This window comes from Podarcis erhardii, assembly GCF_964252035.2.
Source record: "Podarcis erhardii genome assembly, chromosome: 16".
Classification (NCBI taxonomy): Eukaryota; Metazoa; Chordata; class Lepidosauria; order Squamata; family Lacertidae; genus Podarcis; species Podarcis erhardii.
The window spans coordinates 686,437-713,758 of record NC_138514.1 but is presented as its reverse complement, the minus strand read 5'-3'; the positions used below and the strand labels follow the sequence as shown (position 1 = coordinate 713,758).

Genomic DNA, 27,322 nt, shown 5'->3' with positions numbered 1-27,322 from the left:
CGGAAGCACTCCGTCTTGTCCACAATCTGTAATGTTTGAAACAAAAACAACATTTTTGGCAATACATTCATCTTAATAGCAGCAATTCGGCCTAACAAAGAAAGCTTCAGTTTTGTCCAACTGTCCAAGTCTCTCTTAATTTCAGACCAACATTTTTCATAGTTATCCTTAAATAGACTCAGATTTTTTGCTGTTATGTTTACCCCTAGGTACTTTACCTTTTTAACCATAGTTAGTTCTGTTTCTCTCTGAAACCGTTCTTACTCTGTATCTGTCAAATTTTTTCCCAACACCTTGGTTTTCTGTTTGTTTAATTTAAATCCCGCCACCCGACCAAAGTCCTGAATCAATTGTAATACTCTTTTCGTACTAGATTCTGGCTCCTGCAGGGTCAAAACTAGGTCATCTGCAAAAGCTTTAAGTTTGTATTGTTTCGCTCCGACCTGAATCCCTTCCACCAACCGGTCCCCTCTGATCATGTTCAAGAGCACCTCCAGAACCGAGATAAATAACAGAGGGGAGATCGGGCAGCCTTGTCGTGTTCCTTTTTCAATTTTGAACTCTTCTGTAACCACATTGTTAACTATCAATTTAGCCTTTTGTTCTGAATATATTGCATCAATCCCATTCTCAAACCCCCGTCCCACTCCCATTTCTTTTAAATTTCCCTTCATAAATTTCCAAGAAATATTATCAAAGGCCTTCTCCGCATCTATAAAAAATAACACTGCTTTTGTATTTATATCTGTTTGCAAAAGTTCCAAAATGTCAATAATGTTCCTAGTGTTGGCAAACTTATGTCTACCTGGGAGAAAGCCTGCCTGGTCTTTATGAATTACTTCATTTAGAACTCTTTTAAGTCTACTTGCCAAAATGTCTGCAAATATTTTGTAATCCACATTTAGAAGGGAGATGGGAAGATAGTTTTTGAGTTGTGTCTTTTCAGTTTCAGATTTTGGTATCAATGTGATAAAAGCTTCCTTCCACGATTCCGGCGCCCTCTTCCCCTCCATAATTTCGTTACAGACCTCCATCATTGGTTGGATCAAATAGTCTTTTAATGTCTTATAATACTTGGAAGTCAAGCTGTCTGGCCCTGGAGATTTGCCCAGTTGCATGTTCTGAATGGCTTGTTCAATCTCTTGTTGTGTTATTTTGTTGTTCAGGATTAATCTGTTTTTTTGTGACAACTTTGTTAGTCCATTTCTTTCCAAAAATTGTTTAATCTCAACCTCGTCTTGCGGCCCTTGAGTATATAACTTTTTGAAGTATCTCTGGAAGCACTTTCTAATTTCCATGGGGTTCTGAATATTTCTTCCTTCAATTTCTAAATTTGTAACTGTATTTAATTTTTGTTTTTTTAAAAAATAATTTTTATTAATTTTACAACATAAACAAAAAACAAACAAACATAACGCGACTTCCCCAAACCTCCCCTTCACTGCATCCTTATTTTAAAATTTTTTTTAGCAATCCTTCATCCCTTTTTATATTTAATTCTCTTTAGAGCTTTTTTCTAAATTTCAATTTTTACAGCTGTAATTCTTTATATCTAATCCCTTGACATCTTAACATTCCGAAATTTTGCAACAATTTTTAAGATAGATTTTGAATTTTTTCCAGTCTTCTTCCACTGTCTCTCTCTTCTGGTCACGGATTCTGCCGGTCATCTCTGCCAGTCCCATAAATTCAGTCACCTTGGTCTGCCATTCTTCCAGAGTAGGTACTTCTTTAGTCTTCCAATACTTCGCCAAAAGAATTCTTGCTGCTGTTGTTGCGTACATAAAGAATGTTCTATCTTTCTTTAGAACCGTTTGGCCCACCATGCCCAAGAGAAAAGCCTCTGGTTTCTTTATAAATGTCCACTTAAGGATTTTCTTAATTTCATTATAGATCATTTCCCAGTAGGCCTTAATCTTCGGGCAGGTCCACCAAAGATGATAAAAAGTTCCTTCGCATTCATTACACTTCCAACAATTGTTATTGGGCAAGTGATATATCTTTGCAAGCTTGACTGGGGTCATGTACCACCTATAGATCATTTTCATTATATTCTCTTTCAAGGCACTACATGCCGTAAATTTAATACCTGTGGTCCATAACTGCTCCCAGTCAGCAAACATAATATCATGACCAACATCTTGTGCCCACTTAATCATAGCTGATTTAACCGTTTCATCCTGTGTGTTCCATTTTAGCAGCAAATTATACATTCTAGACAAATTCTTAGTATTGGGTTCTAGCAATTCTGTTTCTAACTTTGACCTCTCCTTCTGAAATCCTAGTTTCCTGTCCTGCTTAAAGGTTTCATTAATCTGGTAATAATGTAACCAGTCTCGGACTTTAGGTTTCAATTTCTCAAAACTCTGTAGTTTCAAGTTTTCACCATCATATTCTATAATTTCACAATATTTTGGCCAATCTGAGTCCATATTGAGTCTTTTTACCGCCTTAGCTTCCATTGGTGACAACCACCTGGGGGTTTTACTCTCTAACAAATCTTTATATCTATTCCATACATTATACAGTGCTTTCCTGACAATATGGTTTTTAAAGTTTCTATGTACCTTTACCTTGTCATACCATAGATATGCATGCCAACCAAAGTTGTTATCATAACCTTCCAGATCCAGAATATCTGTATTCTCAAGAAGTAGCCATGGTTTCAACCAGCAGAAAGCTGCTGCTTCATAGTAAAGTTTTAAGTCCGGCAGGGCAAAGCCCCCTCTATCCTTTGCATCGGTCAAAATCTTAAATTTTATTCTGGGTTTTTTGCCCTGCCAGACAAATTTAGATATATCTTTCTGCCACTTCTTGAAGCAATCCATCTTGTCTAAAATTTGCAGTGTCTGGAACAGAAATAACAATCTCGGCAGTACATTCATCTTGATAACAGCAATTCGGCCTAACAAGGAAAGTCTCAGCCTAGACCATATATTGAAATCTTTCTTCACTTCCAACCAACATTTCTCATAATTGTCTTTAAATAAGTTCACATTCTTAGATGTTAAGTTCACCCCCAGATATTTTACTCTTTTTGCAATTTCCAAACCGGTTTCTCTTTGAAAGCTATCTTTTCCCCCCATCGTTAGATTTTTTTCCAAGACTTTTGTCTTTTGTTTGTTTAATTTAAAACCTGCTACTTGAACTGTATTTAATTTTTGTCTCTTCAACTGCCACGCAAGCAGTTTCCCACATTTATTCGCCGATTCAAAAGTTTTTTGTTTCATTAATTTAATCTTCCACTCTATTTCCTGATTTATCAATTTGGAATATTGTGCTTGGTAGAGTTTAATTTCTCTCAGAATCGGCTGTGACTTCGGATTTAATCTTAACTTCTTCTCCAGTTCTTTGATTTTCTTCAAGATCTTATCTTTCCTTTCATTTTGTGTCCTTTTCTTTACGGCATTCTGTTGTATCAAGAACCCCCTCATCACAGCTTTGCTTGCATCCCAGATAGTTCTTTTTTCCACCGTAGTGTTCATATTTATCTCGAAGTAATCCTTCAAAGTTTTTTGGGCCTTCTCAATAATCTCCTGGTCTCTAAACAGATTATCATTCATCTTCCATCTAAAGGAACCGGTTGGCAGTAGTGTCATGTCCATCTTCAGCGCGTTATGGTCGGAGCAGGTCTTTGGGCAGATTTCCACTTTTCTAACCTTGGGTGCCAGACCTCTAGTTATCCATATTTGGTCGATTCTTGTCCAAGTCAGCTGGGCTTCAGAGAAGAATGTTCCCTCTCTTCCCAGGGGGTTCTTGGTTCTCCAAATGTCAATCCAGTCCATATTGTCTGTCATTTCAAAAAAAAGTCTTTGGTAGTCTGCCGTCTTTTGTAACATTTTGGTTTTGTGACTTATCCATATTAGTCGATACGACCCCATTCATATCTCCCATCGTAATGATGTTGTTGTAGTCCAGATAGTCCAGCATGGTCTCATGCAACTTCTTATAAAATTCCGATTTCCCGTCATTTGGTGCATAAATTCCTAGTATCAGAATCTTTTCTCCTTGATGTTGTATCTCAATTGCTAAAATTCTTCCATGTTCATCTTTGAATAAAAATTTAGGTGACAGGCTCTCTTTTGCATATATCACCACCCCTCGCTTCTTTACTCTGTCCGAAGATATAAATTCTTGGCCAAGTCTTTTGTTTATCAACACCTTTCTATGGAGCCTAGTCACATGTGTTTCTTGTAGACAAATAATGTCCAATTGTTCTTTTTTTAATATATGAAAAATTTTCCTCCTTTTTTCCGGAATGTTACAACCATTAATATTCCAACTCAAAAGTTGCAGAGACATCCTGAATAAATCTGGTTATTTTTCGGGGGGTGGTACCTTATTCACTGGGTCTTCAAGATCCAAGGGTGCCGGTACCTCTGGTGTTTCAGGCCCTGGAAGTAACTCAATTCCTTTGTGAAGGTCCTCTCCGTATGCGTTCAGAAATTTATCTCTATCTTCCAATGTTCTGATTTTAATCTTCTTCCCTCTAAAGGTGAAAGATAATCCTTGGGGGAATTCCCACCTGAAGATGATTGAGTTGTTCCTTAGCAATCTTGTCAACTCCAAATAGTTAGATCTAAGATCCAACAGTTGTTTAGGAATGTCCTTGTAAATCTCAATTCTTTTGTCCGAAATGTCCAGTGACTTTCCGTAGTGTAGGCCCAGAATCTTGTCCCTTTCCTCCTTTGACCTCAATATTATCAAACAGTCTCTGGGCTTCTCTTTCTTTATAAGTCTTCCAAGCCTGAAAGCTGAAACAATTTTAAAATCCTTTTCCTCTATGCTCCAAAATTTGGAGAATTCTTTGGTCAAAAACTCAGCTAGGTTGCCTTCTTCCACTTCTGGTATGGCCCTTATCCTTAAATTACTCTCCCGGTTCCACAGTTCGATCATAGAAAGGTAGGTCTGGTGTTCACCTACTTGTTTGCAGAGTGGTCTTACCTCTTGTTCTAAATTTTCAAGTTTTTGGCTGGTATCTTCAGCCAATTTCCGATTTTCCCCTGCAGCCTCCTTCAATTCTCCAATTGCTTGTGTATTCTGTGCTACTTGTCCAGTTAATTTATTTAAACATTCTGTGTTTTGGTCAATTTTATATGTTTGCTCATTGACCTTCTTGTCCAGAGATTCTACTTTCTTATCCAGAGATTCCAATTTTTCAAAGATTTTCTCTAAAATAGCAGTGCTTGCCCCTGAGGCCATATCTTCCAATTGTAATTCCTCAGTTTCTCCCTCCCCTGCCCGTGGCAGAGAGGCAGCTTCTTCCTCAGAAGGCAAGGTAGGCACAGATGATCTACGTGTCTGTGAGGCTGCGGTTAAAGTTGTCAAAGTTGTTTGTTTGGCTCTTCCTCTCCTTCTTGCACCACTCATTCCAAAGTTATCTAAAAGTCAAGGTCAAGCTGAGTTGTTCCCATGAGAAAACAGCGGCCCAGATGGTAACAGTCAAACAGAGGGCCGGGAAAAGGAAAGTAAAATAAAAATCACTGCTGTAAGTCCCAAATCCTCTAGGGGGAGTTTAAAATATTTCTGGGGAAGAGATCAATTCCAATTAAAATAAAGTCAGATTTCAAAGTCCAAGAACCTTCAATAAAAAAAAAAAAATCAGCAGAGTTAGGATTTAACAGCAACAGTGTTTCTAATGGTGCATACTGGTAATCCAAATGCTTCAGATTAACAAGTTCAGACTCTCTCAGATTGTTTCAAAGTTCAGATTCAAAGTATCCAAGCTGCAAACTGCAAACTGCAAACTGACAGCTCAATTTCTCAGGCAGCTCCAGCACCTGGGGTTTTAACTCAGAATGTAGCTCCAAGAGAAGAAAGGTATCCCCATGCAGCTAAAACTCATAAAGTCCAGCACATGAAATTATTGTTCCACTTAAGATAAAGTTCAATGGGTGCTCAGATCAGTTAGCTTAAAAGATCTCTCTTTGCCTCCACTCCTCCAGCTCTTTGCGTTCAAGTTCAACGACAGCGGATTCTCACGCCAGCCCTGTTAAGTTGGCTAGGCTTAGAAATGGCAATTGGTTTAGAATCAGTTGGGGAGTTTCATGGCTAAGAGAACGTTTGGACCCTGGCCTCCCATTATCCAGCCTGACAGTACAGTGTTTTACTGATAATTTCATTATGTACATCACTTGGGGATAAATAAAATAAAATAAAATACAAACCAATAGCTGAACAGCTAGCTGCTCAGTGAGAGGGAATTCTCCCTGGCATGCTAGATTTTCATATGTGGGTAGGCTTGGTGCATGTGCGTGACCCAGCATTCAACAGGCACACTCCATAAGAAACGAAGATGGCAGGATCAGGCCATGAATTTATCCCATCCTCTTTTAAAACCATCCCAGTTGGTGGCCACCTCTTGTGGGAGTGGATTCCATAGCAGAACTCTGCGCTGCAGGAAGAAGCCCTTTCTTTTATCTGTCCTGAATCTTCCAACATTCAGTTTCACTGAGTTGAAATGAGAGAGTTGTAATGAGAGAGGAAGAAAAACATTCTCTGTCCACTTTTTCCATATCACACATAATTTTTATAAACTTCTGTTATGTCACCAGTTGCTTGCCTTTTCTCTAAATGAAAAGGTCCCAGAGGCTGCAAACTTTCTTCTTGGGAGACTCACTCCATCCCAACGATTTTTTTAAAAAAACATTTTTATTGGTTTTCCAATAAAAACAGCCAATCAAAATATCTGAATCATAATCCAATTAAAATAATAAAATAAAATTTAAAAAACCAAATTGTAATCCAAATTGTAATTATTAATTTTTCCGAGCTCCCCATAGTCTGGACCTCTGAAGCATTTCTCCAAATCTTCATTCCTTCCTCTTCTCTTTGCTTTCATATTTTCTACCTTCTGATCTTAACACTTTAAAGTTCTCCGTCCCTGGCTATGCAATTCTCAGTCATGTCAAAAATCATATATCCTTTCATCCACTGAATACAGCTTTATTTGTAAATATATATTTTTTAAACTGTCTATTTAGCAGCGCAGCTTTTCCTGACTTCATTCCAATCTTCCAATCCAGGCTGTTGTCCATGTTTATCCTTTGAAGTTTAACGACGCAGCAGCTCCCAAGTTGTTAAATCACTCCAATCCGGGCTGCTGTCCAAACCTTTCTTTTGATATGACACAGTACCTTCCACGTTGTTGAGTTGTTACTATAGATTGTTGGGCAGACTGCAATATTGCAATGTAAATGAACTGTATTCCACAGATATATGTCATTTGGCGATCGATCAGCCTCTCAGAGACCACACAACCCCCCCCCTCCAGGCCCTAGACATCCATTCAGCCTTCTCTCTCGCTCATAATGATAAACTTCTGCAAAAAGATGCACTATGTTGTCCCAAATTGTTATCTCAAGTCATTACAAAGTCAGTCAGCAAATATTAACTGCTTCCCTTGAAAAGGAGAGGAATTCTCATTTTTCCGTGCTGCATCATATTAACAAGCGCCATCTTGTTTCTTCTTTCATCTTTATCAAGTATTTCAAGTCCGAGTAGAGCTGCACAGTTGAATACTTAATTATTAATAGAACTCCATCTGTACTCTTTTTTAAAAAAAGTTTCTTGATGAGGCTTGGCATAGAAAACGAATTGTAGATATTAAGAAGAGAAAAAGGACGTACCAAACACCTCCGTAATCCAAGTGCCATGATGAGAATCTCTTTGAAGTCCGAGCTTAAACACCAGGGGCTGTATAGTTCTGCAGGTTTTTTCTTAGTCTTCTTCAGTCCAGACTATGTCTGTTTGTTGTCCAAATCCAATTATTTTATCAAACAGATATTTCCGGCTATGAGAGGGACTTCAGAGAGTGCCAGCCGTGTCATGCTCTGGGACCCAATTTCATGCCGCTTGCACCTTGATGCAAGCTGACAATTTCGGACAATCTGTGGGTCTATGAGACAGTCCTCCCCCACCCTGGGGAGTCTGCCAGGGCTAATTACCCCCATATCAGCCCTGAATTACCGGCACGGCTGGGATCCGATCATATCAGAGTCAGCCATTTCTCACCACCGGAAACAGGAAGCCTCCATCCCATTGATTATTTTGGTTACCCTTTTATTTTTATAATAAATTTTATTAAGGTTTATGGAGAGAAATATGCAGCTTAAGATCTTCTCCCTTTTTTAAAAAAAAAACAAAACCCAAACCAGGATTTTTATCTAGATACAATAGAAACGCAAAAGGGGGGGAGGTGAAAGAAAAAGAAATTTTAAAAAAGGAATAGAAAAGAGGTTAAAAGAGGAAGAGAGAGAAATAAGATTCAGAATGAAAAGAACTTCTTATTCTTCCTCATTTCCGCTATGTAAAAACACCATTCACTTTGTCCAATCTAGCATAACACCTCACAAAGCCACTTTTTAAAACAAACATCATCTTCAATACTCAAATCCAAATATCATTATTTCTTTTTCATGCAAAAAGTTCATGAGAGGGTTCCAATCTTTAGCAAATATTAACAATGACTTTTCTCTGATTAAACATGTCAGTTTCTCCATCTCAGCTAAGTCTGTTAGTTTTAACAGCCATTCTTCCATTGTTGATAATAATGAGGCCTTCCACCTTTGTGCATATAAAAGTCCTGTTGGTTGCCCTTTTCTGAACTTGCAGTTTGAAGTACTGTAATACTGTCCAGGAAGGACTATACAGTGTTTCATGCTGTTTTTGCACGTTTGAATCAGAAGCCTGGTTTCCTTTCCACAGAGGTGAGTGCGTTCATTTAGGATCCTCACCCATCCCAGCACATACTCTGGGAGCAATGGGCTGTATTCAAGCAATGAGGCCTATGGTATAATGGGACTTCCCCCAAATCAAATCCGCTCTGGGGGGTCAGGAGAACCCCCAGAACAGCACACGGAGAGATGGGGAGGTGGAGAGGGGAGATGGTTCTGTCAGGCAAGCGGAATGCTTGTGTGGGCAGAACGGTCTCCTTAGCACTATGCTGAATGCATCCCAGGGATTCTGACACATGAATTAATGTCATTGCTAGGGGATTATTGCAAATTGAGAGCATCAGCTATGGAATTGAGCCTCTGGATCCGCCCTCAGGCACCAAACACGTTATCTACCGGTTGAAGAACGTGAAGGTAGATGAGGATCACATGCGGTGCCAGCTTCCTGGAGAAAAGTGGGGAGGAAGAGATCCTCAGCACCCCGACAGCGAGACTCAGCGGCTGAGAGTGAGTGTCCTGTGATGACCTCGAAGGTCTGAGCAAATTCTAAGGGTTGTAGCCAATTCTTGCCCTACTCAGAGTAGACCCACTGAGGTTTATGCCTAACTTAGTTACACTCCTTTCAATGGGTCTACTTTAAGTAGAACTTAATTGGGTCTAACCCTAAGAGGTGGCTTGGATAGCACTGAGGGAAAGGAGTGCAAGGAGCCATAGAGACAGAGCCATGAGACAGATGTTTGTAGGGGCAATAAATCTCCGCTCTGGGGTGCTCAATATTCTGTTCATCTTGTTCTGATCACTGCCCATGAGAGCTAAAAACAGAATGGGGAACCTGTGGCCCTCCAGATGTTGTTAGATTCCAGCTGCCATCACTCTTCTCCCCTCCCCCCAGTTTGAGATGAAATCCTAAAATTACCTGGATGTGAATAATGCATGCTTAATTCCGCCTTCAAATTTTTGTCTGTGAATTGAAAAGTGGAATATAAATATTTTAAGTCATAAAAATAAACAAATGAGCTTTAAATATTTCTCATGTGCTTGTTTTGTTTGGTCAGACTGAGTGTATCCTGGCCAGATTCTGAATCAAAAGAGAATTGTTGCCTTTTCTTTGGAAAGCCTTGGCACTCTGTGTCTTGGGTATGTTTCCCCAGTAGAGTAGTTGTGGTGTGAGCAGAAAAGCGGAATATGGATCAGAGTGACAGCACTCCATTTTAAACTTATGAGTCAGGGGATAAGATGTTGTTTCTTACACCCTTTCCCTCCCTTTCCTTGCAGAGAAAAAGAGGCATCCTCCTACAGACAAGATATGTGGAGCTCTTTATAGTCGTGGACAAAGAAAGGGTATGGATCCTGCTCTTGTACTAACAGAATGTGTGCAGCTGAAATGCAGATTTTGGGGGATGAGCCACCCTCACCCCATCCCTGAGCCACTGGAGAACACCCCCATTGGGTCCAGTTAGCTTCTGTGGTTCTTCACTTTGCTCCACCCCTTCCCACTATGACTGGTCACTTCCCATTCCCATCCCTACATAAACATTGTTTTCCTTTAAGTCACTGTGTTCCCAAATTGTCAGCTGAGACTCCTTTTCCCAAAGCCCTAAAATTCTTGGGTTTTGCTATGAAGTCTTGCATGGATGAGGGATGCCGGTCGCGCTGTGGTCTAAAGCACTGAGCCTAGGGCTTGCCGATCGGAAGGTTGGCAGTTTGAATCCCTGCAACGGGGTGAGCTCCCATTGCTCTGTCCCAGCTCCTGCCAACCTAGCAGTTCGAAAGCATGTCAAAGTGCAAGTAGATAAATAGGTACTGCTCCAGCGGGAACGTAAACAGTGTTTCCGTGTGCTGCTCTGGTTTCGCCAGAAGCGGCTTAGTTATGTTGGCCACATGACCTGGAAAAACTGTCTGCGGACAAACGTTGGCTCCTTCGGCCAATAAAGCGAGACGAGTGCCACAACCCCAGAGTCGTTCAAGACTGGACTTAACAGTTAGGGGTCCTTGCATGGATGGGAGACAGCAGGGAGGAAAATGCAGACCATTCAAAATTTTCAATCTTTACTTCTAAACCTGCACCAACTCCATGATTCCATTCTGGAGATTGGCAACATCCAAAATCTGTTAAGCACACTTTTGGCTTTTTTTGGCCCAACTTTTTAAAGCACAAGGCTCTGAAATTGCTGGCACTGTTCTGTTGTTTGTTTTCTTCATTGTCCCATTTTCCGTCCGTGCAAAAATGTTTGCTTTTCTTGCAGTATCAGCTGATGGGCCAGAATAAAACTGCTGTTACAGAAGAGATGGTGCATTTGGTCAACTACCTGGATAGTGTAAGTGAAAGCTTTATGATACTCAGAGTTGATGAATTGTGCCAAAATATGCATGTATTTTGATTCCTTTTACTTTTACCTGCCCCTTTCTTCAAAGTGGTGTGATTATTTATTATTTCATTTCTATACCAAAACACTGTGCCAAAAACTGAAGCAACAACGGACAACTTAAACAAAATATTTCAAAAATACACAGTTCAAAATGTTATGTCAATACAAAGTTACTAATATATATATATATATAATCAACATCTTCCTTCTGATACCCCCTTGGTGAGTTAAAGTCTTCCCTGCGTGCAAAGACAGGCTCTAGTGGATGGAGCAAATGAGGTCAAGAGTGGGTCCAACAGTCAAGAAGGTGGTTTCTGCATGTGCATGAGGGAAGTGAGGGGCACGTGGGGCTTGTCCACCTGGGAAGGGAGCCCATCCAGGGGAAGGAAAACTCTGATCCTAAACCTCTGCTGCCTTGCGGGATATCTTTGGGAGAAGGGAAGGCTCAGGAGGATACCCTACAGAAATCCGGAGTGGAGTCCCTAAGACGGTTGGGTGGCACCTTGTACACCTCCTTCCAGCTACTACTGCAGCCCAGCTGGGCCAAATGTCTTGCTCTGCCTTCCTTTGGACCCCATCAGTGAGGCTGAGAGGGGGATCTTGACGTCTGGGCAGCCCAGGACTTCCAGACACACTGCTCAGGCTTGTGTCTTGCGGAGGTCACTTTAGTGCTGCTAACACAGCGGTTTGACATCACCCCTGGAGATGCACTCCAGTGTCTCTTGAGACAGACAGAGGCCAATAACAATGTAACATTGTAAGCCTGTTCTCACCCAGGGTCCAAACCAACTCTCAGCTCACGCACAAAAGTCTCACAATGAGAAGAGCTCCTGGAAGCAGCAGACTTTGCCCTAGTCTCTCACTCTAGACTTGCTTTTTATGGGCAGCTCAAGATGGCAGCTCCTGCCTCAGGCTGCCCACAGCTGTGTCCCATTCAGCTGCCCTCTCCACACCCAGTTCAAGGTGCAGCAGTTTTGTTGTGTGTGCCATGTATTTGAAACATAATAATTAGGATGACAACTGAAATATGTGATTTTGAGGTTTCTAGAATGCCTTGCCAAGGAAGACTTGCTTGGCATCCAGCTGTATTATCTTTTTGGTTTTCTTTTTTGGGATCCCTCCCTTTGTCCAGGCCTTTCAATGTGGAATGGCTCTATGTGTGCTTCCTGATGAGCTTCCATTCTCTATTCAGTGTGCACAGGGGGTGGGGATGGCAATGGGGCATGGGGACACGTGATTCTCTTTAAACATATCACAGCTGCTTGGAGCTGCTAGTTAGTTTACTGTGTCTGCATGGTAAAAAAAAAAAAGCTTTTAAAATGCTCCTCGGAAGAGACTCTACATGCTTGCATGCATTCTGTTCCTGGAGAATTTCATGGGTCCAAAGGTGGCTGCCCTGACAGGCTCTGTACGGTGTCCTTGTCCTAAGTAATGCCTCCTGCTTGTCTGGGTGCAGGATGGAGAGCCGTGGTTGCAGGGTGAGTGCTGAAACCTCTGACGCTTCTATAACTGGAACAGAGCCTAATACTGCACAACAGTGAGTCACCCCTGTTACTCTCTGCCCTTTTGCCTCTGCCTCACCCACTTTTGGCTAGGATCCTGTCTGCCGTGTAGCCCTTGGAAGGTTACCTCTGAGGGAATGGGGCCCTTGGGATAGAAAACATTCCCCAGCCCTCTCTTACTTGCTCCTTTCTTCTCTCTGCTTTCCAGATGTACATAGCACTGAACATCCGCATCGTGTTGGTTGGCTTGGAGATCTGGACTCAGGAAAACAAGATCCGCCTGGAAGGAGGTGCAGGAGATGTTCTTGCCAACTTTGTGCAGTGGCGAGAGCAGGAGCTTGTCCCGCGCCAAAGACATGACAGTGCACAGTTTGTTCTGTAAGATCTATGGGGGTTTTCCTCCTACTCTTTTCCCTTAACTTCAAAAAGAGGTGGATGATGGAAGTTGTGCAAATATTTATCTCACCCCTTCTTATGCTTGTGCACAAACCAGAGTCGCTATTACAAAATATGGTAATAACACCATATTAAACAAAAACAAAACAACACATCACAATAAGAAAAAACAAAAAAACAAAAACACACACACACATAAAAACAAAAAACACAACTAATCTTCCCAACTTATCTTTCATTTGCTTGTTTCCTTGACCTCCTCACACCTCCCTTTTTTGTATTCTAATTCGATTAACTATTTCAGCAAATCCTTTCCATCTTTTCCAATTTTTGTTCTGTATTTTATCTCAATATAATGTAACTTTACTTTCCCTCCTTTCACTAATTTTTTTTAACCTTATTTTAACATTAAAACTAAAATACTTATATATGCTTAACTCCTTATAACATTTCTGCTAAATCCATAAAATATCAATCCACCATTTTTCTATCACTCATTAATTTCGTGGTATTTCTATATATAAACTTTAAATTTTCCAATCTTCTTCCATCAACTCCTCTCCCTGGTTTCGGATTCTGCCAGTCCTTTCCGTCAATTCCATATAGTCCATCAACCTGGAGATCATATGTCCGAGGCTCTTAACTCTTTTCCAGGTCCCTTCTGCAGATCTTCTTCATATTCTTTAATGCTAGAAAGCAAATCTCGAGAGAACTCCATCCTAACATTACTTTTATTCCTTCTGGACAGTTCAACCAAATTTCCATAGTTGAAGCTAGAGTCTATATAGTGTTTCAGGACGTATTTCAAGGTTCCTCCAAATCCAAAGGCCTCCAAAACTTCAATCTCCTTCAAATCCAAGTCCATGTCCCAAAAGTCAATTAATCCCTGGATAGAGAGATCTTTCCAACTTTCCTTCTTCAGTCCAAGCCGGGATCCAATCCTCAAAATCTGAATTTTTCTAGATTCAATCATAAAAGGCCTCAATTTATAGTCCTCAATTTGCTTCTGTAGAACTAAGGGTCCCGCTTGTGTTATTTTAGGTTCAAAGACAATGACTTTCTCCTTTTCCTCCACCATTTGTTCTGCCAAGGTAGGTTCCTGGGCCAAGTCCTGAATTATTTCTGTGTTGGTGCTCGCTTTTTGTCTCATATTAGTCACTTTCTGTTCCAAATTATCAGTTTTAAAAGTCATGTCATCCATCTTTTTATGAATCTCTTCCAGCAAATAGTTTGTCTTACATAATGCAGTCAAAATAACTTCTCCTATCAACATTTTGAATAGTCCAAGGTCAATCTCTGGTTCTCAGAATCCTTATCTTGCAGCTGGAGACCTCCCAGTTACACTCCTATAACAATTTCAAAGGCTCACTCTAGAGGGAAACAGTCTCCACTTGTATCAGTTCTTTCAAGCACAACTCAGGCATTAAACATAGTTTCGATTTTCAGTTACTTTTCCCTCCATCTTAAATGCAGAAGAGGACAATGGAAACAGTATCTTGCTCTTATTTTTGGCTAGCTGTCAAATCCGTTCTGTCAATAAACTTTCCCCAAGCGTCATCTGGCAGCCATTCCCAGGTTCAGAGCTGTGGTAATTTGATCTTCCCCTCACTCCTGCAGGCTTACTAAGTTCAAAATTCAAAATTTCCCCCCTCTTCACCTGCTTCCAAGGGGTTTTTTGTATTTTTAACCAATGGAGATTTAATCCTTTATCAAAAACTTTCAAAGACTTTAGCTTGTAACGTCTTTGCTTCAGTCTATTTACAAATGCGGAAGGCGGACTTCCTGTTTATGACCTTCCCGCTTTCAGCGCCAAATTAAGGTACTTAAAGATCCAATTTTCCGTTCTACTCACTGGTAGTTGTTTAAAATCCAGTTGTCCACAGGAGAAAGTTAGCGCTCTCCAGCAACGGCAATGCGGCTTCACTCCGTGAAAGAAGCAGTCGATTCAAAGCACCGCGCCGCTCACCCCATGTCGCTCCGGATCCCCAAAACAGGGTTTCCCCGCGAGTAGGGGAGGCGCAAAAGGTGCCAGCCGAATCCCAGGTTCACAGGCTTCTTTCTGCCTGTGATTTCAGTGGGTCTCCGCCTTCGCCGTGGCGGTCAGACCCTATTTTCCACGGAGTAAGTTCCTCCCGATTGGAGGAGCTCAGCCATTGCCGGAGGCGCCAACCCGGAAGTCCCCCCAGGGCGGCTATCTACCAGCCCCATCTGGTAAGCAGGCTGAGACCCTACCTGCCTGCAAACTGTCTTGCCAGAGTGATGCATGCTTGGACTACTGCAACGCGCTCTGTGTGGGGTTACCTTTGAAGGTTACCTGGAAACTACAACTAATCCAGACCGCTGGAAGCCACCCAGAGTGGCTGAGGAAACCCAGCCAGATGGGTGGGGTATAAATAATAAAATTGTTGTTGTTGTTGTTAGGGGGTGCTAATAGATGCATGCATGCACATGTATGTATATATACTTTGTTGGTTTGTTTACTATTCCTAGTCTTGAATATTTTAAACTCCGGAGGCGGCGCAAAACGGCAATGGCGGTCCTCTTTACCCTGTGAAGAGGGGCTCCACGAAAAAGGGTCGTCCGCTGCGGCAAAGCGGAGACCCACTAAGAAAAACCACAGGCAGAGCGAGCCTGTGGCCGTGGGACTCGGCGGGCGCCAAAAGCCCCCCCAGAAACATAGAAGGAACCTCGTAAGGGGCTCCGGAACGTGAAAGGGGGAGCGGCGCTGTGAGTTCATCGCTCTTTTCGTGGATGCAAAGCCGCGCTGCTGCTGCCGATGAGCGCTGACCTTTCTTCTTGAAAACATCGAATTTGACAGCTACATACCCGTGAGTAAGGGGTACTAAATTTTGGACTTATTTTATGGATTTGGACTGAAAACGGGAGGCGAGTAACAGGAAGTCCGTCTTCCGATCCTGCTAACTAGATCAAAGCAAGGGCTGAAGTGCGCTGTAGCGCCCTAAAAGGATCGTAAAAACAGAACAAAGGTGCATTGATAGACTTTGTTTCTAGAAGTTAAAAGGGAAACTTTTGTGAAGCTTGTGGACTTAATTTTCGGAACTTTCTTCCTATTTTTGAGCTATACAGAGTTAAAAGGGACAACCTAGTCGTCGGGCTGCCAGAGTGTAATAGAGAACTGTCAAACTGCTGATACTGTTGCTGAAGTTCAAACTGTTACATAGACTGAGATATTAACGTTTAAACATTGTTTCTGGGACCATTCTTGACACCTTGTGGCTTTTAATCAAGAAATAGAAAGCTTTGGGAACCTTCCTTTTGTACTCAGGAATTACAAAGACTTAATATGGGATTATAGGAACGTCAATGGCGGAAAATAGTTCTTTCCTTTCTTGAAACTTTGAAATACTCCCCCTAGAGGATTGTGGAGACATAGAGGCCTGGGAACTGTACTTTATTGAGACTTCTTGTGGTTTAATTGTTTATATTTTGAACTTGTCTCTCTCATGGAATAAAAGACAATTTGACCTTGAACTGAGGCAGGTGTGGAATGAGCGGCCCAGGGAAAACAAGAGCAGCCAAAGCTAAAGAAAAAGAAAAAGAAAAGAAATCTGTGCAACTTGTTCAAACAACTTTAACTCATCAACGCAGATCATCTGTCCCAACTGTGCTAACAGCACAGGAGGTGGAAATCGAGCAGCCTGCCACAGAAGATATGGCAACTGGAGGATCTGAATCAGTCCTGAAACAAATTCTGGAGCAACTGGCAATTTTAAACCAAAAGGTGGACAATCAATCAACAAAAATTGACCAAGCTACATCCTCTATTGGTAAATTAACTGAGCAGGTTTCCCAGCATACTCAGGCAATTGACAATTTGCAAGGAGCTACGGCTGAAAATTATAAATTAGCCGTGGAAGCCAATCAAAAAGCAGAGCAGGCAAACCGAAAAGTTGATGAGATTAAGGGGGAAGTAAGGCCTCTGAAAAGACAGGTAGGGGAACAACAAGCCTACCTGTCATTGGTTGAATTGAAAAGTAAGGAAAATAATCTCAGGTTAAGGGCCATCCCAGAATTGGAGGCAGGCAACTTAGAGGGATTTCTGACACTTCTATTTTCCAAATTCTGGGGAATTGAGGAAGATAAAGATTTCAAAATCGTGACGGCCTTTAGACTGGGAAGATCGGTAAAGAAAGATAAGGCTAGAGACTGTTTGGTTATTTTGAGATCAAGAGAGGAAAGAGATAAGATATTAGGCCTACATTTTAAAAAATCCTTGGAGATAGAAGGTAAAAAGGCTGAAATCTGCAGAGATATACCTAAACATTTATTGGATCTTAGGACCACTTACACAGACCTGACCAAATTGTTAAGACATAACACAATTCCTTATTGGTGGGAGTTTCCACAAGGACTATCATTTACTTATAAAGAAAGGAAAGTAAGAATCAAAACACCTGAGGATCAGCAGAAGTTCCTACACGACCACGAGGAGGACCTCCAAAAAGGAGCTGCAGCTTCTTGGCCACCACCACCACCGGGACCACCACCAAAACCTACACCGTCTGGATCTGGACCAGCACCACCACCTCCGGGACCGGAGGAAAACCTAGACACCCCATTGTAAGACCCACCAATTAAACCAGGATGTCTCTGCAGCTTCTTAGCTGGAATATAAATGGCGGAAACTCTCCGGAAAAAAGAAGGAAAGTATTTCATATTTTGAAAAAAGAACAATTGGACATTATTTGCCTGCAAGAAACACATGTGACAAGGCTCCACAGAAAAGTGTTAATCAATAAAAGATTAGGCCAAGAATTTATTTCTTCGGATAAAGTCAAGAAAAGAGGAGTGGTGATTTATGCAAAGGAGAGCCTGTCACCAAAATTTCTATTTAAAGATGAACATGGCAGAATTTTGGCGATTGAAATTCAGACGCAAGGAGAAAAATTTTTGATATTAGGAATATATGCTCCAAATGAAGGAAAATCGGAATTCTTTAGGAAGCTGCATGAGATTATGCTGGACTACTTAGACTATAACAACATCATTATGTTGGGCGATATGAATGGGGTTGTATGTGTAAACATGGATAAGTCGCAAAGTGCTAACATAACGAAAGATGGCAGACTACCTAAAACTTTCTTTGAAATGACTGACAATATGGACTTAATTGACATATGGAGGGTTAAGAACCCCTTAGGAAAAGAAGGAACTTTCTTTTCTGAAGCTCATCTGACATGGACACGAATAGACCAGATATGGACAACTAGAGGACTGGCACCTAAGACTAGAAAAGTGGAAATCTGCCCAAAAACCTGCTCCGACCATAATGCGTTGAAAGTGGAATTGAGACTAAACATAACCGGATCCTTTAGATGGAAAATGAATGACACCTTATTAAGGGATCAGGAGATTGTTAAGAAGGCCCAAAAAACTTTAAAGGACTATTTTGAAATAAACTTAAACACCACTGTGGAAAAAAGAACAATCTGGGACGCAAGTAAAGCAGTTATGAGAGGGTTTCTAATACAACAAAATACGATTAAGAAAAAGCTCTGGAATGAAAAGAAGGAGAAGATATTGGAGAAAATAAGAGAAGGAGAGAAAAAATTAAGATCTAGGCCTAAGTCGGTGGAAGTGCTCAGAGAAGTGAAATTTTTCCAGGCACAATATTTGAAATTGATAAATCAGGAGGTGGAATGGAAAATTAAACAGATGAAACAAAGATCCTTTGAATCAGCAAACAAGTGTGGGAAACTGCTAGCATGGCAGTTGAAAAAGAGACAAAAACTTAACACAGTTACAAATCTAGAGATTGAAGGGAGAATGGTTCAGAAACCCGAGGAAATTAGAAAGTGTTTCCAGAGATATTTTAAAGAACTCTATTCACAAGGGCCACAGAAAGACTTTGAGATGGATCAATTCCTTAAAACTAATGGATTACAAAAAATAACTCAAGAAATGAGAACTATCCTGAATAGTAATATCACCCAGCAAGAAATTGAAAGTGCCATTCAGAACCTTCAATTAGGCAAATCTCCAGGCCCTGATGGACTTACCTCCAAATACTATAAGGTTTTGAAGGATTATTTGATACAACCTTTGATGGAGGTCTGTAATCAGATTATGGAGGGGAGGAAGGCACCGGAGACGTGGAAAGAAGCCTTCATCACATTGATACCTAAACAAGAAACTGAAAAGACCCAGCTTAAGAACTACCGCCCCATCTCACTCCTAAACGTGGATTACAAAATTTTTGCGGATATTTTGGCAAGTAGGTTTAAAAAGGTGCTTAATGAAGTGATCCATAAGGATCAGGCCGGCTTTCTCCCCGGTAGGCATTTGTTTGATAATACAAGAAATATTATTGACATTTTGGAACTCCTACAAACAAATCTTAATACTAGAGTGGTTTTAATTTTCATTGATGCGGAGAAAGCCTTCGACAACATTTCTTGGATGTTCATGAAAAAAATTTTGGAAGGGATGGGAGTGGGGCGGGGGTTTGAAAATGGAATAGAAGCAATTTATTCAGAGCAAAAAGCTAAATTGATTGTTAACAATGTGGTGACAGAGGAGTTCAAAATAGAAAAAGGGACACGACAGGGGTGCCCCCTATCCCCCCTATTGTTTATTTCAGTCCTGGAGGTGCTACTGAACATGATTAGAAAGGACCGGTCTGTACAAGGAATTGAGGTCGGAGTGAAACAATATAAACTGAAAGCTTTTGCAGACGACTTGGTATTAACATTACAGGAGCCAGTCTCTAGTACTAAAAGAGTGTTAGAATTAATTTCTGATTTTGGTCGGGTGGCGGGATTTAAGTTGAACAAGCAAAAAACTAAGGTTCTAGCAAAAAATTTGACAACTACAGAAACAGATGAGTTCCTGAAAGAAACGGAATTAAATGTGGTTAAAAAAGTAAAATACCTAGGGGTGTATCTGACCTCCCAAAATTTGAATTTGTTTAAAGATAATTATGAGAAATGCTGGTCAGAAATTAAAAGAGATTTGGAAATATGGTCAAGATTGAAACTTTCCTTGTTGGGCCGAATAGCAGCTATAAAGATGAATGTATTGCCGAAAATGTTATTTCTGTTCCAGGCCCTGCAGATCGTGGACAAAGTGGAATGTTTTGGAAAATGGCAGAAGGATATTTCCAAGTTTGTTTGGCAGGGCAAAAAGCCCCGAATAAAGTTTAAAATACTAACTGATGCGAAAGAAAGAGGGGGATTTGCCCTGCCAGACTTGAGGTTATATTATGAATCTGCAGCCTTCTGCTGGTTGAAAGATTGGATTCTATTGGAAAACACTGATGTCCTAGATCTGGAGGGGTTTGATAATGCTTTTGGGTGGCATGCATATTTGTGGTATGACAAGGTTAAAGTTCATAAATTGTTTAAAAACCATATTGTCAGAAGAGCAATTTTGATGGTCTGGACAAAATATAAGGACTTATTGGAGAGTAAGACTCCGAGGTGGCTCTCACCGGTGGAGGCCAAGGCACGTAAGAGACTTAACATGGAAGCCTACTGGCCTAAATATTGGGAAATAATTGAAAAAATTGGAGACAATTGGAGGTTGCTGAGCTTGGAAAAATTGAAAAACAAGGTGCGAGATTGGTTGCACTATGCTCAAATCCAGGAGGTTTTTAAAGTGGATAAAAAGGTTGGATTCCAGGTGGAAAAATCGAAATTAGAGACAGAATTGTTAGAGCCAAAAAATAAACTACTTTCGAGAATGTATAACTTGCTGCTTAAATGGAATACACAGGACGAGACAGTCAAATCCGCCATGATAAAATGGGCACAGGACTTGGGGCACAACATTATGTTTGAAGACTGGGAAAGGTTATGGAACACCGGAATGAAATTTACGGCATGTAGTGCCTTGAAGGAAAATATTATGAAAATGATATACCGGTGGTACATGACCCCAGTCAAGCTTGCTAAGATATATCACCTGTCTGACAATAAATGTTGGAAATGTAAAGAGGCGGAAGGGACATTCTTCCATCTCTGGTGGACTTGCCCGAAAGTGAAGGCCTTTTGGGAGATGATTCATAATGAACTAAAAAAGGTACTTAGATTTACCTTACCTAAGAAACCGGAGGCCTTTCTTCTGGGCATTGTAGACCAGAGAGTACTTAAAAAAGATAGAATTTTTTTTATGTATGCTACCACAGCAGCAAGGGTCCTGATTGCTAAGCATTGGAAGACACAAGATTTACCCACGCTGGAGGAATGGCAGACGCAGTTGATGGACTATATGGAACTGGCCGAAATGACTGGCAGAATCCGAGACTTGGGAGAAGAAACAATCGAGGAGGACTGGGAAAAATTTAAAGACTATTTGAAAAAACATTACAAGTTGTATGAATGTTAAAAAATGCACTTTTTAGAAATTCTTGCTTCAGCATCGGTAAATTAATGAAATGGAAATTAAGGTACAAGAAGTCAGAGGTGGAATAATGAAATAACTTTATTATGTTTAAGGTAAAACATATAAGATTTGGGTTACAACAGTTTTGAAATTAGGCAACATGATAAAATGAAAGATACAATAAGATTTGAAATAAGTTAACAAATTGCTGATGTTTTGTATTACAGAGAATGCAGGGTTTGGAGGATGTGGGGAAGTCCAATAGATGTGCTGGAAAAAAGGATTATGGAAATTTGTAATTTCTCTACTGTATTTTCTATTTCTGTTTTTATCTCTTTTTTCTGTATTTCATAAACTTAATAAAAATATTATAAAAAAAAAATGAAGGTTACCTGGAAACTACAACTAATCCAGACCGCTGGAAGCCACCCAGAGTGGCTGAGGAAACCCAGCCAGATGGGTGGGGTATAAATAATAAAATTGTTGTTGTTGTTGTTAGGGGGTGCTAATAGATGCATGCATGCACATGTATGTATATATACTTTGTTGGTTTGTTTACTATTCCTAGTCTTGAATATTTTATTTTGCTTATCCTGACTGCCCTCACCCCCCATTTCCCCATTGTTTTAAAGGCTTTTATTAAGAATGTGATTCTCCTTTTAGCTAGTGCCCAGACACTGAAAGTGACCTTACCCCCCGCTCTTTGCTGGCATTACTGTTTGGGATTTAAATGGGAGATGACAATTCTGCTTGCAGCAGAAACTAATGGCACTCTTTCCTGTGTGTAAATTTCAGGAAAAAAGCATTTGGTGGCACAGCAGGGATGGCTTACGTGGGTACCGTCTGCTCCAAGAGCCACGCCGGAGGCATTAATGTGGTAAGACAACATCCATTGCTTCTCCAGTGAACAAAGGTGGAAACTTAGCTTTGTGGCAAAAGGGGTTTGCGGTGGGTCTGGCTGAGATCCAGGTGCCCCATTTTCATTGGGTTTGTTCTTTTTATTTTGGGGCATTTGGTTTGGGCGTATTCCAAAGTCCCCCCTCCCACTGCTAGGACTTGGCAGAGTGGCAGGACCACTGCTGCATTCACAACCCAGCTGCTCATGGCAACTGTGGTGAAAGGGGCGGGGGTGAGAATTGGGCCCAGTGCCATTGTGGATCCCAAGCTGGCTCACCCCCCTCCCTCAGAATGTTCTGTTCCAAGGCCACACATCTGGGGGGCAGCTGGAAGGCCATCTCAGTTGGGAGAGCAGAGCAGGGGAACACCTCTGCCTAATCCAGACACTCCTTGCCCAGCCTGGCGTGGGGGGGGGGGAGTTGGGTTGCTCTGCCTGATTTCTTGTGTGCTGGTACTTCAATCACCCAAGGCTGAAAGAAGAGAGCAAAGGCTTGTGATACTTTCCCCCTAAGTGATTACACAATAGTTTCTATAACAAGCCAAGCCAGAACTTTTGGACCCCTTTTTATTACATACTTGTGTGCGCTTGTTCTTTTTGTGTTATTTTCTAGTTTGGGCCCATCAGTGTGCAGATGTTTTCATCGATCGTTGCTCATGAACTTGGCCACAACCTAGGAATGAACCATGACGATGAAAGGAAGTGTGACTGTGGTTCAGAAAACTGTATCATGAACTCTGGAGCATCGTACGTAACTCTTTTTGGACCTATTGCAGAAGGCCTTTGGGCAGAGCAACTCTGGGAAACCTTTTCCAACTGGACAGCTGCGTTCCCTTACAGGCAACCTTTGCGGGGGGGGGGGGGACATGCCAGGGGCATGAGGGGCCAGAAGCAAAAGTCAACAGAGCAATGGGTGCAAATTTCACCTGGTCTCCACATGCACCTTGCCTCCAGCCAGGCAAGTGAGAGGCATGATCAGGGTGCAAGGGCCTGGTCCAGTCAGACAGAGTCAGTAGGGGATGTGGCTAGGAAGGGCCTGTGGCCGGAAGAGTCCTGGGAGCCCCACAGAGAGGCTCAGAGGGCTGCCTTTGGCCCTGAGGCCTGAGGTTCTCCATCCCTGGAGTAGAGGGATGTAATCACAGGCTACAGGAGACAAAGGGGGAGCAACCTCTGAACATGGGGACCCCTGAATTTCAGCCATGGGAACATTTCCATGCTGCTTTCATCCTTTCAAAAACATAGCCACGTGAGTGAGAATCTTCTCTTTTTAAACAGATTGGTATTATTTGTTAAATTTACATACTGCTCTTCATCTGTAGATCTCAGGGCAGTTCACAGCATAAAAATGCAACATAAAAGAAACAAAATACAGAACATACTAAAAATAAGAACTACTGTAAAACCAAGAATCCTTCCTTCCATAGCACATGAGAGTGGGGACCCCCCCCCCCAACAAGCAATGCCAGATCTTATACATAAATTAAGTGTCCTCACAATGTCCAAAACATTTTTTACCTCTCTTTTAACTAAAAAAGCTCTCAAAGTGGCTTACAAAGCTCAGTCCTCAGGGATTGGGGGGGCGGGGGGAGAAGAAAAACAAGTTTAGGCACCAGGTTTTAAAGTTACAGTCCTTCAAACAGCCAGCTGGGATGGAAGCAGTTCAAAGAAAGCCTGATGGAACAACTGCTGCCAGGTGTCAAATGAGAGAGTCTGTGCAGCTGTGCAAACTTCCTTCTCTGTGATTCTTTTTCTGTGGTGTCTCTTCTGCACATTCCCCCTAGAATGTCATTCCATTGTGGCTTTCAAGTGGCTTAATAGCCATCCCTTCTTCCTAGGAACTCTGGGAACTGCAGACAAATGATAGGTGTCCAAGCACCTCTTTTGGAATTCTTGGCACCCTTATTGGATTACAGTTCCCAGGATTCCTTGAGCCAAGGCAGGAGCCATGTTGGTGAAACTGGTTTTGCTTTGCTTTGTATACATGCCCTTCGACACTTGAGAGCTATATTTTTAGGACCTGCCCTAGTCTTGTGATTTTATTTTGATTCCTTGTGAAGAGGAATTGATTGCTAAACGACTCTTGGAATTGTAGCTCTGGGGAGGGGTTTTGGGGGCCTCTGAACAACTCTCAGCACCCGTAAACTACAGCTCCCATAATTCTTTGGGGGAAGTCATGACTGTTTTAAAGTGATATCACAGTGCTTTACATCTATTGTGTGTGAATACGGCTTTAGGGCAAAACCTCTGGAGGGCACCAGGTTGGCAAAGACTGCCCTAGAGTTTGCATGGCCCAATGTAAGGACTATTTTTTAATATTCCATGCTTGCAGAGGGGCCAGGAACTTCAGCAGCTGTAGCGAGGAAGACTTTGAAAAGCTAACTCTGAGCAAGGGTGGGAGCTGCCTCCTCAATATCCCCAGGCCTGAGGAAACCTATAGCATCCCGTACTGTGGCAACAAGCTAGTAGATGCTGGAGAGGAATGTGATTGTGGAACATCAGAGGTTAGTAACGGGTGTGATGTCACCAACACAGAATTCTTTTGGCAGGTTTGAAGTTTGGGCTATTCAGGATTTCTGGTCTTGCGTCTGCTATCACAGGCCACGCTCTTGTCTTAGATCCCTCTTTAGCCCTGTCTTCTCTGAGAAGCTCCTTGAATCCCAAGATCAAACATAGAACATTCTTATATTTGCTCCTGGTGGCTGCCAGAATGACAGTGGCATGGCATGGGAAGTCTTCTGCTCCCCCTCTGCAAGCAACCTGGCTTCAAGTGGTGTGGGATATGGCCCTCGCTCTCAGAGCAACTCACCCACCATCGCAGAATGCTTCAGGGGGCGGCCAAAAAGATCCTTTGAGTGGGTGTGATATCCATTCAGCATGCATGCAAACGAAATGGAGGGAGTTCCCTGCTCTCCAGCCACCCACCTGTCAGTGGGGTGGGGGCGGGGGCTTTGTCCTGGTGCATATTAGACATATAGGAGGGAATCTGCTTGCCTTTCCACACAAACCCTTCATCTCTTTTATGATGTACTTATATTGTTCAGCACATCAGAATCAGAAACATGCAAACTAAAGTCCCGCCAGACTCAGTAGACGTGCTCTGGGTTTTTCACACCCTTTGGAGACCTCTTAGTTGTGTGTTATCTTCTCTGCTGCTACCAAAGTCCACAGGCTTTTATACCACAAGGAGAGGTGCAAGTCCTTTAGATTTATCGATTGTTGGCCTAACTTCCTTAAAATATGTATTTCCACTGTGGCCCACCCTCTCCTTTCCTGCCCCATACCTGGCAGGTGGGCATGGTTTGGTCATAACAGCCTCGCAGGAAAACTGGAGAGGAGGGGTGGATCTAATTCGGCCCATAGGCTGGAGTTCAGCCTCACCTGTGTTAAACCACAGTTAGTTTTAGCTGTGGCTTAACACAAAGAAGCAGAGGGGAAGTGAAAGAGGTGCTTTTGTGCCCATCAGGACACAGCTCAAAAACACCTCTTTCACTTTCCCTCTGCTCTGGCCTTTGCTGGGCTAAGGAGGAAATGACTCTGGCTTGCCATGACATCTGAACTTGGATCAGGCCCCTCAAAATTTCAGCCTGGAGCTGGTGTAGTCAATAGAAGCTAATGGAATAAGTTTTTAAATGAAGGAAGTGCTGGAAGGGCACCTCCTTTAACTGTGGTTTGTACAGTACAGAAGCAACACTTAACCATAATTAATACAAACCATGGTGGCAAATCCACTTCAAACCATAGTTTTATGTCCTGTTTTGGGGCCAGTCTTTAACCATGGTTTGAACTGGATTTGATGTAGCTGCAGCTCCTGCCAGCCCTGCCCATGGTTTAATGGATGTGGTGTCGGACTTCCTACTCCCATCAGCCACAGCCAGGTTCCTCATCCCTGGTTTAGGAATTGTTTCAAGTCCAAGGTTAATTACGCCTGTATAAGGCCAACATTCGAGTTTTAAGATTAAAATGGCATTAGTGCTTTTTTTCAGACGGTACTCAGGGGTATGCACTACTGGGACCTCCCTTTTTTTGTTAAAAAGTGTGGCACCAACTGTAACAACTTCATGGGGAGGACCTGCACATAGTTTTCTAGAAAAAAAGCACCAGTTGGAAATGCCTGAGAATGGCCTCCTTTCTCATCTGTTTTTTCCCCTTCCTCTCCTAACTTTTCAGGAATGCCAGTTTGATCCTTGCTGTGAGGCAGGAACTTGTAGACTCCGCCCTGGGGCTGATTGTGGTTATGGAGACTGCTGTCACAACTGTCATGTAAGACTCACTGATCCCAAGTTCTTGCCAGAAACTGCAGGGCAGGAGGAAATTCTACGGGGACTTGGGTCTCTAACAGCATGATTCTACACATGCTTACTCAGAAGAAAGTCCTGCTGAGTTCAGTGGAGCTTGCTCTCGAGTAAGTGTGTTGAGCATTGCAGCCTTGACACATGCAAAATTTCTCCCCCCCCCCCAATGCCATTTTTACACCTGAAAACCAGGACATGTCAGGGATTTTCCAGACATATTGCAAGCCTACTGAGAACATTTTGGAGCAGATCAAATGCTTTGGCTCTAATGCTTTGGTGCTTGTATGTGGGGGGTTTGTCTGTCCCATGTACGACTGTCTCCCTGTGAGACAAAGGTCATGGGTGTGTCGGGGTGCAAGCACATTTGATCCCTTGAGGCCAGGCTGGCAGGCCTGGAGAAGCTCAGAGAGGCAAAGTGGCTGGTGGCTGACATCTTCATGAGCATTACAGCAGAGTCGCACTCCTCAGCTGATAGCTCCCCTCCTGTCAGGAAGAAGAATGGTGTTGGGGAAGGAGAGTCCTGCTCTGAGGAACAGGTAAACATTATTTGAGATGGGAAAACTGTTATCCTCTCTCACAGAGAATACATCTGCAAGGAGTGCAGGGGTCGTGATAGTGGGGAATCAGTCATCAGGAACCTAGATATTTGGGTGTGTGATGCGCAAAGATACCCCAGGGTGAACTGCCTGGCTGGCATGAAGGCTGCACATATGGCACATGGCCTAGGGAGCCTGGAAGATAGTGCTGGGGAGGAGTCAGTGGTTGTGATGCATGTTGGCACCAATGACATGGGCGAATGTAGAGGTGAGCTCCTGGAAGCCAAATGTAGTTTGCTAGGTACGGTGCTGAA

The 27,322-nt window shown here is 42.2% G+C and overlaps 1 protein-coding gene across 1 annotated transcript in view; it reads left to right on the top strand.

Annotated features, from left to right (window-relative positions):
* The window catches only part of ADAM9 (ADAM metallopeptidase domain 9), a 116,805-nt gene that overhangs the window by 45,707 nt on the left and 43,776 nt on the right, over positions 1-27,322 (top strand). The window contains exons 6-13 of the mRNA XM_081843863.1: positions 8,993-9,182; positions 9,951-10,016; positions 10,922-10,993; positions 12,755-12,924; positions 22,081-22,162; positions 22,794-22,927; positions 24,510-24,681; positions 26,348-26,440. Coding sequence (XP_081699989.1) covers positions 8,993-9,182; positions 9,951-10,016; positions 10,922-10,993; positions 12,755-12,924; positions 22,081-22,162; positions 22,794-22,927; positions 24,510-24,681; positions 26,348-26,440 — 979 coding nt within the window. The remainder of the gene's footprint in view (positions 1-8,992; positions 9,183-9,950; positions 10,017-10,921; positions 10,994-12,754; positions 12,925-22,080; positions 22,163-22,793; positions 22,928-24,509; positions 24,682-26,347; positions 26,441-27,322) is intronic.